Source organism: Orycteropus afer, unplaced genomic scaffold, assembly GCF_000298275.1.
Source record: "Orycteropus afer afer isolate SDZICR_OR568_19922 unplaced genomic scaffold, OryAfe1.0 scaffold00153, whole genome shotgun sequence".
NCBI lineage: Eukaryota > Metazoa > Chordata > Mammalia > Tubulidentata > Orycteropodidae > Orycteropus > Orycteropus afer.
Genome location: NW_006921740.1, coordinates 4,782,555 through 4,795,198, shown reverse-complemented (window position 1 = coordinate 4,795,198; position 12,644 = coordinate 4,782,555). Strand labels below are relative to the sequence as shown.

General features: G+C 39.6%; 1 protein-coding gene across 1 annotated transcript in view; it reads right to left on the bottom strand.

Annotated features, from left to right (window-relative positions):
- The window catches only part of CEP135 (centrosomal protein 135), a 111,607-nt gene that overhangs the window by 50,176 nt on the left and 48,787 nt on the right, over positions 1-12,644 (bottom strand). The window contains exons 10-12 of the mRNA XM_007946233.1: positions 7,727-7,950; positions 1,949-2,101; positions 889-1,041 (exon numbers count right to left, since the gene is read on the bottom strand). Coding sequence (XP_007944424.1) covers positions 889-1,041; positions 1,949-2,101; positions 7,727-7,950 — 530 coding nt within the window. The remainder of the gene's footprint in view (positions 1-888; positions 1,042-1,948; positions 2,102-7,726; positions 7,951-12,644) is intronic.

Sequence of the window (12,644 nt, the reverse complement as noted above, 5' to 3'; positions counted from 1 at the left end):
TGACCAAGTAATGACCATAACCTTGCCCCTTGTCAGCTCTACTATACACCTGGGAATTCTGATCATTCACATGAACTTATAGGCCCATTGTCTGTTAGACATTTCTTAATTCAGTAATCATTTACAGAGTGCATACTGGCAGCTGAAACTCACCCAGCAGCTTTATGCTTCCATAAACACTAACAGCCTAGAAAACCCTATGGGGCAGTTCTACTGTCACATAGGGTGACTGTGAGTCAAAATCAACCCCACGACACCTAAAAACAATATAGATATTGTTTACATATATACAAATAAAAGGTAATGTCCCTACACATAAAGAATTTTGTATTGAATTCAGGGGTTGGCAAACTTTTTCTGTAAAGAGTGAGGTAATAAGTATCTTAGGCTATTTAAGCCATACAGTCTCTTTCACAACTACTCAATTCTGCCACTGCAGCACGAAAGAAGCCATAGACAGTACGTAAATCCATAAGCATGGTAATACAGTAACATTTTATATATGAACAATGAAATCTGAACTTCATATAATTTTCATGTGTCATAAAGTATTATTTATTTGATATTTAAAAAAATCACTTAAAAGCGTAAAAACCATCCTTAGTTCATGGCAATAAAAAGCAGGCAGCAGGCTAATTTGGCTCGCATGCCAGTTTGCCACCCTCTGATCCAGTTGTACATTCTAAATAGCAACTTCATAATCAGGACTTCCTTTTTCTCAATAAATTGGAATATACGACCCTTGTAATGCTTCAGTGTTTTCAATCTTAATTTCAAACCCACAGAGCAGCTGGGGCGTTTGAACCACTGACTTTTCAGTTAGCAGTTGAATGCTTTAACCAGTGTGCCACCAGGGCACCTTATGAATATTACAGATAACATACTTACATTTAACTTTTCTCTTAAAGCCTCCTTTTCTGCCATAACCCTTCTTAAGTCAGATAATGCAAGTTCTTTTTCTTGTTCCATAAGACTGACAATATCTGGGGAGACTGTGGCTTGGACAGATTGCTGTCTTAGAGCAGATAATTCTTCTTGGGCCTTTAAGAATTAAAAGACAAACAATAAAAGACCCTTTGAATATGCTCTCAGGTTAAAAAATAGTAATAATAAAGCACACTGAACACGTTACTGTTGTTCTCTTCCCAAATTCTACCAAAATTTGGACAAAAGAATTTAAAAATACAGTAAGACCAAAAAGACAGGAAGGTTGAAGGAAGTGCCAGCCATAAAATTTCCTCAACTAGAAAGGAGAGGGACAAATAGTAGTTAATTAAGGCAGACCCAAAAAAGTAGAAATCTAAGCTGACAGTGGAGAAATCCCAGAAGTGGGTCACTTCGTACTACAGAACCCAAGAAAAGCTCAAAACGTGAACACACCTCTTTCGATTTGATCTTTAACTTGCATGTCCTTCCCCTTTCAAAGTAGCAGTAGGAGTTCATGGGAGACTGGCATGGAAACAAATTTAGGTGACAAACACCATGCTTTGCTCTGACTCAGCCTGCCCTCTGACAACTGAGGCTCTGTAACTGGGCCAAGCTATATCGATACCCTCTTCCCTAGAGCAGATTTTTAATTTTTTACTAAATGCTAACTTCTTGACATTCAATATATCTAAATAGTGTGCTCTACTGAGTGTTCTACTGGACATGTCCCAACATGTCTGAATCCCAAGGATAACCTTGGCTCAGAATCAGAGACCTGCTCCATGTAGTACTAGAAGGAAACTAGTTCTAACCGACCTGACACACAGATAATTTAGAACAGAAGAGTAATTATGAAAATCTCTGCTTTGGTAGTAGGATTACAGTATAAATGACTATAATTCTAATTATGATGGAACATCGCAAGGTGTATATTAAGAGTAATATGAAAGACATATGCTGGTTTCATTATAATTAACTGATTCTATATAATCCTTTGACTTAGTTATAATTAACTCCTTACTTGATTATATAAGACACTTAGTTGATCTCTTTCTGCTGTCAATAATTTAACATTGGCTTGTATTTCCTCCATATGGTTTTCAAATCTTTCTAGCATACAATGAAGTTCATCTCTTTCTCTTGTGATGAGACGAATTTCTGAGTTGTAATCACCCTGAAACATAATTAGAAAACAGAAGTTATCCTTTGCTATACTATAGTGCTGTAGCCATCACCACAGAGGTGTCACAGGATGCTGGTTAGAACCAGGAAATCAGTTGCTGATGAGTCCATTCCAACTTATGGCGACGCCGTGTGCGTCAGAGCAGAACTGTGCTCGAAGGGTTTTCAGGGGCTGATTTTTCAGAAGTAGATCGTCTGGCTTTCTTCAGAGGCATCTCTGCTTGGAATTGAACTTCCAATATTGTGGTTGGCAGCCAAGTACATTCAACATTTGCACGACCCAGGGACTCCTTAATGTAGCTATGAACATGTTTTTTAATCAATATGGAAAGCAGGAGACAAGAGCACCGACAGTCCTAGGGCAAGTTTCCTGGCGTTCAAGTTCACCAGTCTTCAAGTTTCCAGAAGAACTTCCAATATTGTGGTTGGCAGCCATGTACATTCAACATTTGCACGACCCAGGGACTCCTTAATGTAGCTATGAACATGTTTTTTAATCAAAATGGAAAGCAGGAGACAAGAGCACTGACAGTCCTAGGGCAAGTTTCCTGGCGTTCAAGTTCACCAGTCTTCAAGTTTCCAGAAAGGAAACCAGCTGCCCATGATACTACTTGACCAGATTCCACTAGATTCTTCAACTGTTATTCTCCTAGAATTGTTTATACTAGTTGTGTGTCAACTGTTGTTCCCAGACCAGCAGTATCGGCATCCGGGAACTTGTTAGGCATATAAAATGTGGGGTCCATCCAACACCAACTCCAGGTGACTCTGATGCATGTTGATTTTTGAGAACCATTAGTTTATAATTCTCTCCAGGGAAAGGGCCAGAAGGACGTATGTGTGCCTGCTCACTTAGTGCAAGTAACTGTAACAGCCTAACGCAACATATTGCCGTTGAGTCAGATCCGACCTATAGATAGCCCTCCTTGGGTTTCCGAGATGGTATCACTACAGAAATAGATTGCCCGACCTTCCTTCCAAGGAGTGGCTGGTGGGTTTGAACCGCTAGCCCTCTGGTTAGAGTCAAATGCCTTAGGCACTATGCCACCAGAGCTCTTTCTAACAGCCTAGCACAGTATTTTTTGTGACTGAAACTAAGATAAATGTTCCAGGCACATCAACCCCTAACTGGCCCAGCTTCAGACCTACCTGAGGTCAGATTTGCAATTAGATAAATGTTAAATGATTCTTTAACATCAAAGATATTCACTGGATACGCAAATAATTCCAACATTTCTGAAAAAAGAATACATCTACTACACTGGTACAATTAAAGAGCCCCTGTATCTTCATAGCTGTCACAGAAAATAAAGGTGGTAAACATAAATTTGGGATCTACTGGTATCATTAATGCTGAAATACCAAATGTAGAAGCCCCAAGTAGGGCTAAACAATGCCACTTTGAATGTGGTTAGTGGCCCTCTTTGAGCAGGGCACCGCTGCCTGCTTCCTACTTAGGTTAAAACCCAATGCACTGGAGGTTTGATTGCTCTGCAGCATGTATGCTGCCCTTGTTTCCGTCACCCATGACCGAATCCTCTTGAACCAGTTTGAAACCCTGTTTTCTTGATCAAACAAGCAAAACTAAGGCATAATGGATGAGATTAGCTACCTAGAGAAGATGACTTACAGAAACCATAGGACAAAAGCAGATTAGGGTTTGGGGACGAATCAAGGTTTAAATAAGTATAAAAGAAAATCTGTGACCTAACCAATAGTATTAGCATATCTAGAGAAAAAAATTTATAGAAAAGACACATCTTTTCTATAAATTCTAGAAAAGAAGAACTCAATGAATGTATTTCCATTATTGTCTAGGTATCTTTCCCTAAGGAGTCCTTTCAGGATACCCAATCTAATTTAGATCTATCTTTCCTGTATTCTTTTTCATTAACATTTATAAGTTATAAAGTTATTGATAAGATTTTGTGTTCAATATATGTCTTCACCAATAAAATGTAAGCACTTTGAGGGACAGTCTTATTTACTATATCTTCAGGGCCCAGCATGGTACCTGGTATAATGTATTAAATCCCTTAAATTTACTGACAGACCTTAAGGAGGAACTCTTAGGTCTTCTCTAAATATACCTTGCATGTAGATTTTTAGTTACTGTATATGAATTGTTTTTCACTCCCTTTCCCAACCACATTGTTTCTAGCATACACATAACACATGCACACGTGCACACACACAAGTCCATGCACACAAGTGCACAATACTGAAGGCTATCAGGACAGGAACTGTGTCTTCTTTATCTCTCTATCCACCACTGCCTCATTCTCCCCGAGACACTCAGTTTACAATGTTACTACCTTTTTTCTGTTGTACGTTGCTACAGCAAATAATAAGGAAATGACACATTTCTGGACACTAGGCATTGCACTGGGCCCTTGACTTTGTTTGCTAGTACTGTTATAACAGAAATACCACAAGTGGGTGATGTTAAAGAACAGAAATTGATTTTCTCACAGTTCACGAAGCTACAAGTCCGAATTCAGGGCATTGGCTCTAGGGGAAGGCTCTCTCTCTGCTCACTATGGCAGAAAATCCTTGTCTCAGCTTCTCTAGCCTGGTATTCTTCTCTGCACTCCTTGGAGATCTGCACATGGAATTATCTTCCCCCCATCTGCTTGCTTCTGTGTCTAATGTGCTTTTTGTGTCTTTAAATTCATTAGGTTCAAAACATACCATATATGGCATCGTTAACCTAACAAAGAATATCTATTCCCAAGTGGGCTTATATCCACAGTTATAGTTACAGTGGTGGTTAGAATTCTGCCACACAGTTTTTTGGGAGACATGATGAATCAATCCTTAACAGCCCTTACGCAAATTATCTCATCTCCTCTTCACAGAAAGTTGTAGATACTTTTCTTCTCTTTGCAGATTAGGAAACCTGGGCTGCAAGTGTAGGTAACTTCTCCAAGATCATAGGGACAGTTTGTGGAGGTGGAAATCAGATCAGGTTTCAAACTCCAATCTAATTCCATTACTATCCTAAAAACTCACAGTTAAGAACCATGGTCAGGACCAGGTGAAAGGAGACAGCGCTTCCCTATAGACAGACAATAGGTGTATGGTTGTATTGTCTTCACTGATTAGTACAAATGTCAACATTTTTCTGAGTTATTACAATACCAATAAAAGACAAAAGATCACTGCTGTCGAGTTGATTCGACTCATAGTGACCCCTCGCTGGGTTTCCGAAGCGGTATCTCTATGAAAGTAGATTGCCCATTCTTCCTTCTGAAAAGTGGCTGGTGGGTTTAAAAGCCAGCCTCTGGTTAGCAGTCAAATGCCTTAGGCACTACACCACCAGAGCTCCTAAATTATGCTTAAATTTACCATAAAGCAGAGGCTGAAAGCTCATGACTTATATCTAATCCAGCTTTAGCGAGGTCTTTGTTATTTGTCAACAGGGTTTTGAACATGCTTAAAATACCTGATTTCAGACAAGGCAAGTACCTCTAATTCATATAGCACAACTGTCTTTCACCCCACTCATTTTACATATCTATTTACCCATCACCCACTACCATGCCAACAATCTGTGACTGGGATTCTAAAATGCTCTGAACACATTGCATTCCTGAGCTTAGAAAATGGATTCCTTATCTGCATTCAGTAACATTATAAAATTTCAGAAAGTAAAATATTTTAATAATTCTCCCAGTACTTCACCATATTCTTTATTGATTTTTCAAGAGTGAATCCACTAAATCAAATATTTAGATTAAATGCTTTGAGAAATTTATGTACTCAGTCCTATTTAATAAGCAGTTGATTAAACTGATCAACCATTTTATACAAGATTCTTCTACACAATGAAAACCGTCAATTCAGTGATTTTCTTTTCCTAAGTCTTAAGTATTCTGACTCACAGCGACCTCCACTGGGTTTCCGAGGCAGTCAGTCTTTACGGAAATAGCTTGCACCATCTTCCTTCCATGGAGCAGTTGGTGGGTTTGAACCATCAACTTTCTGGTTAGCAGTCACATGCCTTAGGCACTGTGCCACCAGAGCTCCTATTATATATTATTATATCTATGTCTTCAATATATAGGTATTCTTAAAATTATTTTTTGTTGTTCTAAGTATACATGTAGGAGCTCTGGTAGCACAGTGCCTAAGGCACTTGACTGCTAAGCAGAAGGCTGGCGGTTCAAACCCACCAGCCACTCCTCGGAAGGAAGATGGGGCAATCTACTTCCGTAGTGATACTGTCTTGGAAACCCAAGGAGGGGTTGCTATGAGTTGGGTCCGACTCGATGGCACATAACAACAAGTAGATATGTATTTTTTAAAGAACTCAGTAACATATAAATCAACCTATACTTTATTTTCCTACCTACTAATCCTGTTTATAACAGATAACATAGCAGTGTTTACATTGACAATTATATATAAAATTCACCCATTAGTCAATAAGGTTAGAAATCAAAGTCTAATAAGAAGATGACTCAAATCTGTTTGCAGTCCATAGAACCTTCATGGGATAGAGAATGGAATTGGTGTATTTAGCCAAGTCTGAAATCCAGTGGTCTGTGCTTTAATTACATTCCCCCAATTCCCTCTAACTTTACCTAGTATGTAGATAACTGTATGGTCGTACATGCCTCTAGAACTCTGGTAGCTCCAAAGCTTTTAAAAAAGAAAAATCTGAAGAACTCAAAATGATAATTGTAAGAAAATAATTATAACCTAAGATAGAATCAAATGATTTTATCCTCTCATAAGGCATGGTTAATTTTAAGTAATACACATAAAATAGTATCAATTAACTGAAATACAAAGTGAACATTCTTAGACTACTAATTTGCAAGTGTGGTTATAATGAAAAAAATGGAATGATCTACCCAGTATTCATTTCCAGTTTCTTCCATATGGTTAATATAGCAGATGCCTGGTTAATACAATGTAATTAACCTTTTTGACTGGTCCACGGCTGGGAATTAATGAAGCCATGTTGCCTGCCATGTGGACAGAGTCATTATGCTTTAAAAAAGAAAATGCACGTGATACAGAAAGAAGTGCCTAGAGAGAGAGGAGGTCTCTAGAGAGAAGCTCAGATGCCCTCTGCACTCCTACCATGCCTCACCTACTTAATCTTTTATTTCAGGAACCAGTATGTAATCCTTTACACTTACGTTATTGTTATTTAGTTTTTTTTGCAAAACATATGAGGACCGGTGAGAGATATCTGCATGGTCAGAGGACCCTGCTGCCTCTGCTACCATGAAGTAAGGGACAGGTAAACGAGTTTGGGCCAGATTGGGCCAGATTCTGCACCCCTGCCTTCCATACACCACGAATGCATGGGAAGGAGAGGCCAGGGGCCTGTGGGCAGAGTGAGAAAAGTGGTCCCATTCACCATGAATGTCCGCCCCTTGTCTGGCATGGATTAGGCCCAGCCCAGGAGAGTGCAATGACACCACCTTGATATAGTAACATACTTTATAACTAATTATGCAATGTTTATACTGTACAGGTCATGGAAAAAAACAAAAACAAAAATTAAAAGAGTTCTTTAAAGCAAGTATGCATAAAGTTACATTTAATACAATAATAAACCAGAAAAGTTTGTTTATTAGATACTGTCATAAAGGAATATTACCTTCTCTGGTGTTTTTAAAATTTGAGGTTTTTCACGTGCAAAATTACTTATAAGGCAAGATCTTCGTTGTATTATATGTTGGAGTCTTTCCAGCTCTTTCTTATAATAATCTCGTTCTTCTTCTATGCCTTTCAGAAAAGTATCTAAACGAGAAGGTGACCTGTCTCGACGTTTTATTCCATGTTCTAGCCTCATCCTCTCAACTTCCAAAGTAAGTTCTCGTTCTGTAAATTAAAATCATTGACTCTTAAAAGAATGTTGCATATATAATGTATAATCTGTCAAGTAAATCATGTCAATAACTTTAAAACTTCTTTACAAATACAAAATACTGAAAATCATGAGCTGTTTTATATATCCCCTACAAGGGTCAGATATATCAGAGGCTAATACTGAGACGGAAGGAAAAATAACAGAAGCAAAAATTAAAATGAGAAGTTTAAATAAAATCTGATGAGTCAAAGTCTCCTGGCTTTTGTTTTGTAGGAGAAAGGATACCATTTAATACTACAGAACGAAACAATACATAACACATGATACTTTCCAGGGGATTGAAAATGCACTAAAAGAAAATCTATTTAAAAAAATATATAATATGCACAATTTGAACATTAACTTTGAATTGAATACAGCATACATATAAGGCACTTGACTGCTAACCAGAAGGCTGGAGGTTCAAACCCACCAGCCACTCCTCAGAAGGAAGGTTGGGCAATCTACTTCCGTAGTGATACTGCCTCGGCAACCCAAGGAGGGGTCACTATGAGTCGGGTCCAAATGGCCGGCACATAACGATAACAATAACAACATATAAACACCTGAAATTATGACTGTTTCTCCAAATAAACACAATTAGCTTTCTCTTTTCATGGGTCAAAATCAAGTCAAATTATTGGCAATTTCAAATAGCACAACCTAATTTAACTGATGCTCAATATAACTTAATATAACACTGTTCTGTGGTGGTTTGGAATAGCTAAGGGATATCAGGTAGCCGGCAGCCATTTGGAACCGCTGAAGGAGACCAGGAAGTGAGCAGGTAGCAGCCAATCCTCAGAAGGAAGATGGGGCAATCTACTTCCGTAGTGATACTGCCTCGGAAACCCAAGGAGGGGTCGCTATGAGTCGGGTCCGACTTGACAGCACATAACAACAACAACAAGGGAGATGAAATCGTCTGTCATCAGTTCGCCATACTGTGGTGTCCTGCATGTTGCTGTGAGGCTGGAGGCTTTGCCAGCGTGTTTCAAATGCCAGCAGGATTACCCATGGTGGACAGGTTTCAGTACAGCTTCCAGAATAAGATAGGATTGGAAGAAGGAAGAGGCCATCCACTTCTCAAAGAACTGGCCAGTGAAAACCTTATAAACAGCACTGAAACACTGTCTGACATATTACTGGAAAACTTTACAAATAGCCCTGAAACACTGTCTGATACACTGTTGGAAGATGAGCCCTTCAGGTCGGAAGGCACTCAAAATACAACTGGAGAAGAGCTGCCTCCTCAGAGTAGAGCCGACCTCAATGATGTGGCTAGAGTAAAGCTCTTGGAATCGCCATTTGTTGATGTGGCACGACTTAAGATGAGAAGAAACAGTTGCAAACGTCCATTAGTAACTGGAACATGGAATGTACAAAGTATGAATCTAGGAAAATTGGAAGCTGTCAAAAATGAAACGGAATGCATAAAAATTGATATCCTAGGCATTAGTGAACTGAAATGGACTGGGTTTAGCCATTAGGAATCAGACAACCATAAGATCTACTATGCTGGGAATGACAAATTGAAGAGAAACGGTATGGCATTCATCATCATAAAGAATATTTCAAGATCTGTCCCGAAGTACAATGCAGTCAATGATAGGATAATAACCATATGCCTGCAAGGAAGACCAGTTCATACTACTATTATTCAAATTTACACAACAACCACCAAAGTCAAAGATGAGGAAATTCAAGATTTTTACCAACTTCTGCAGTCTGAAATTGACTGAACATGCAATTAAGAGGTGTTGATTATCACTGGTGATTGGAATGCAAAAGGTAGAAACAAAAAAGAATCACTGGTAGTTGGAAAATATGCCCTTGGTGAAAGAAATGACACTGGAGATCACATGACAGAATTTTGCAAGACCCAAACTTATTCACTGCAAATACCTTTTTCAACAACATAAACAGTGGCTATGCATGTAGACTTTACCAGATGGGGTACACAGGAATTAGATCGACTACATCTGCAGCAAGAGGCAATGGAGAAGCTCAGTATCTTCAGCTAAAACAAAGCCAGGAGCTGATTGTGGAACAGATCATCAATTGCTCATATGTAAATTCAAGTTGAAGTTGAAGACAATTAAAAGAAGCCACAAGAGCCAAAATATCACCTTGATTATATCCCTCCTGAATTTAGAAGCCATCTAAAGAATAGAATTGATAAACTGAACATCAATGACCGAAAACCAGAGGTATTGTGGGGTGACATCAAGAACATCATCCATGAAGAAAGCAAAAGGTCATTATAAAGACAGGAAAGGAAGAAAAGACCAAAATGGATGTCAAAAAAGACTCTGAAACTTGCCTTTGAATGGAGAATAGCTAAAGCAAATGGAAGAAATGACAAGAAAAAGCTGAAGAGAAGATCTCAAAGACCAGCTCAAAAAGACAAAATCAATTATAATAGTGAAATGTGCAAAGACCTGGAGTTAGAAAACCAAAAGGGAAGAACATGCTTGGCATTTCTCAAGCTGAAAGAACTGAAGAAAAAATTTAAGCCTCGACTTGCAATACTGAAAAATTCTATGGGCAAAATATTCAATGATGCAGGAAGCATCAAAAGATGATGGAAGGAATACACAGTCGCTGTACCAAAAAGAACTTGTTGATGTTTGTCCATTTCAGGAGGTAGCATATGATCAAGAACCAATCGTACTGAAGAAGTCAAAACTGCACTGAAGGAACTGGTGAAAAACAAATCTCTAGGAACTAACAGAATACCCACTGAGATGTTTCAGCAAACAGGTGCCCTGCTGGAGGCACTCACTTGGCTATGCCAAGATATTTGGAAGACAGCTACCTGGCCAACTGTCTGGAAGAGATCAATATTTGTATCTGTTACATAGAAAGGTGATCCCCCCCCCCCAAACCAAACTCACTTCCGTCGAGTCAGGTCTGACTCACAGCGACCCTTCCTTGGGTTTCAGAGGCAGTATCACTACGGAAGTAGATTGCTCAACCTTCCTTCCGAGGTATGGCTGGTGGATCTCACAGAATGTGGAAATTATCGAACAATATCATTAATATTGCACGTAAGTAAAATCATTGTTGTTGTTGTTGTGTTGTTACGTGCTATCAAGTCGGACCTGACTCATAGTGACCTTTACTTGGGTTTCCGAGGTGGTATCACTACGGAAGAAGATTGCCCAAACTTCCTTCTGAGGAGTGACTGGTGGGTTTGAACCACCAGCCTTCTAGTTAGCAGTCACGTGCCTTAGGCACTACGCTACCAGAGCTCCTAAGTAAAATCTTACTGAAGATAATTAAAAAATGGTGGCAGCAGTACTGTGGTAGTCATGTTTGTGTGTCAACTTGGCTGGGCCTGGCTGAGTGGCTGGGCAGCTGGTGGTAGTTATTCCCCATGACAAGACTGGCAATCAACTCCATGGTGGGATCTACCACAACCAGCTGAGTAGTGCCTTTGGGATGTGGTCTGCTTCCTGTATGTAAGGAGGAGCCTTGGGAATGGTTTCTAGCCTATGGCACACTTGGACCCTGCATGTAGCCGTGTCGTTGCTCAGCAGCCTGCTATGCTCTGCTGACCTTGGGACATACAATGGACTTAAGTTAATGCCCTGCTGTGTGGTTGGGTAACATCAGGACTGTGCCTTTTTACTTGTCAACCTTAGGGCTTCTCAGCCTCAGCAGCCTGCAGCTGTCTGAGTGAAGAAATGCCTCTAGCTCCAGTGGGCTGGGGCAGGAGGCAGAGCTGGATCCCAAGGTGGAGGGGCTTTCACCCAGCCCCTAGAGCGTGGCACTTTGAACTTGGACTTAAAGCCTCCAAATTGTAAGAATAAACTCTTGTTTGTTTAAGCCATCCCAATTGTGGTATATTCTTGTCAGAGCAGCACTCGGTAACCAGAACAAGTATATTAACAGAGAACTTCCAGAAATGCAAGCTGGATCGGAAGAGGATGTGGAATGAGGGATATCACTGCTGATGTCAGATGGATCTTGGCTCAAAGCAAAGAATACCAGAAAGATGTTTACTTGTGTGTTATTGACTATGCAAAAGCATTCAATTGTGTGGATCGTAACACATTATGGATACCATTGAGAGGAATGGGAATTCCAGAACACTTAATTGTGTTCATGAAGAACCTGTACAATGACCAGGATGCTTTTGTTTGAACAGAACAAGGGGACACTATATGGTTTAAAATCAAGAAGGGAGTGTGTCAGTGTTGTTTCCAATCACCATACTTATTCAATCTGTATGCTAAGCAAATAATCAGGTAAGTTGGAGTACATGAAGAAGAACATGGCATCCGGATTGCAGCAAGACTCATTAACCTGCAATACTCTGATGACACAACTTTGCTTGCTGAGAAGTGAGGATGACTTGAAGCACTTACTGATGAAGACTGAAGACTACAGTCTGCAGTATGGATTACACTTCAATATAAAGAAAACAAAAATCCTCACAACTGGACCAATAGGCAGCATCATGATTGCGGTGTACTAAATTACTTAGTGTGGCTTTTCTACCCATAAGTCTTTGTAAACTCCAAGGTGGGAATTGCTATTAGCAACTGAGGAGATCCTGATTTTAAAGTTGCCCACCTGGGTTATTTCTGTTGGGCGTGGCACAATACAATGTTCTGGGAGGTTCCCACTCTCTCTCACGTGCTTAGAGTTCTGATGCTGT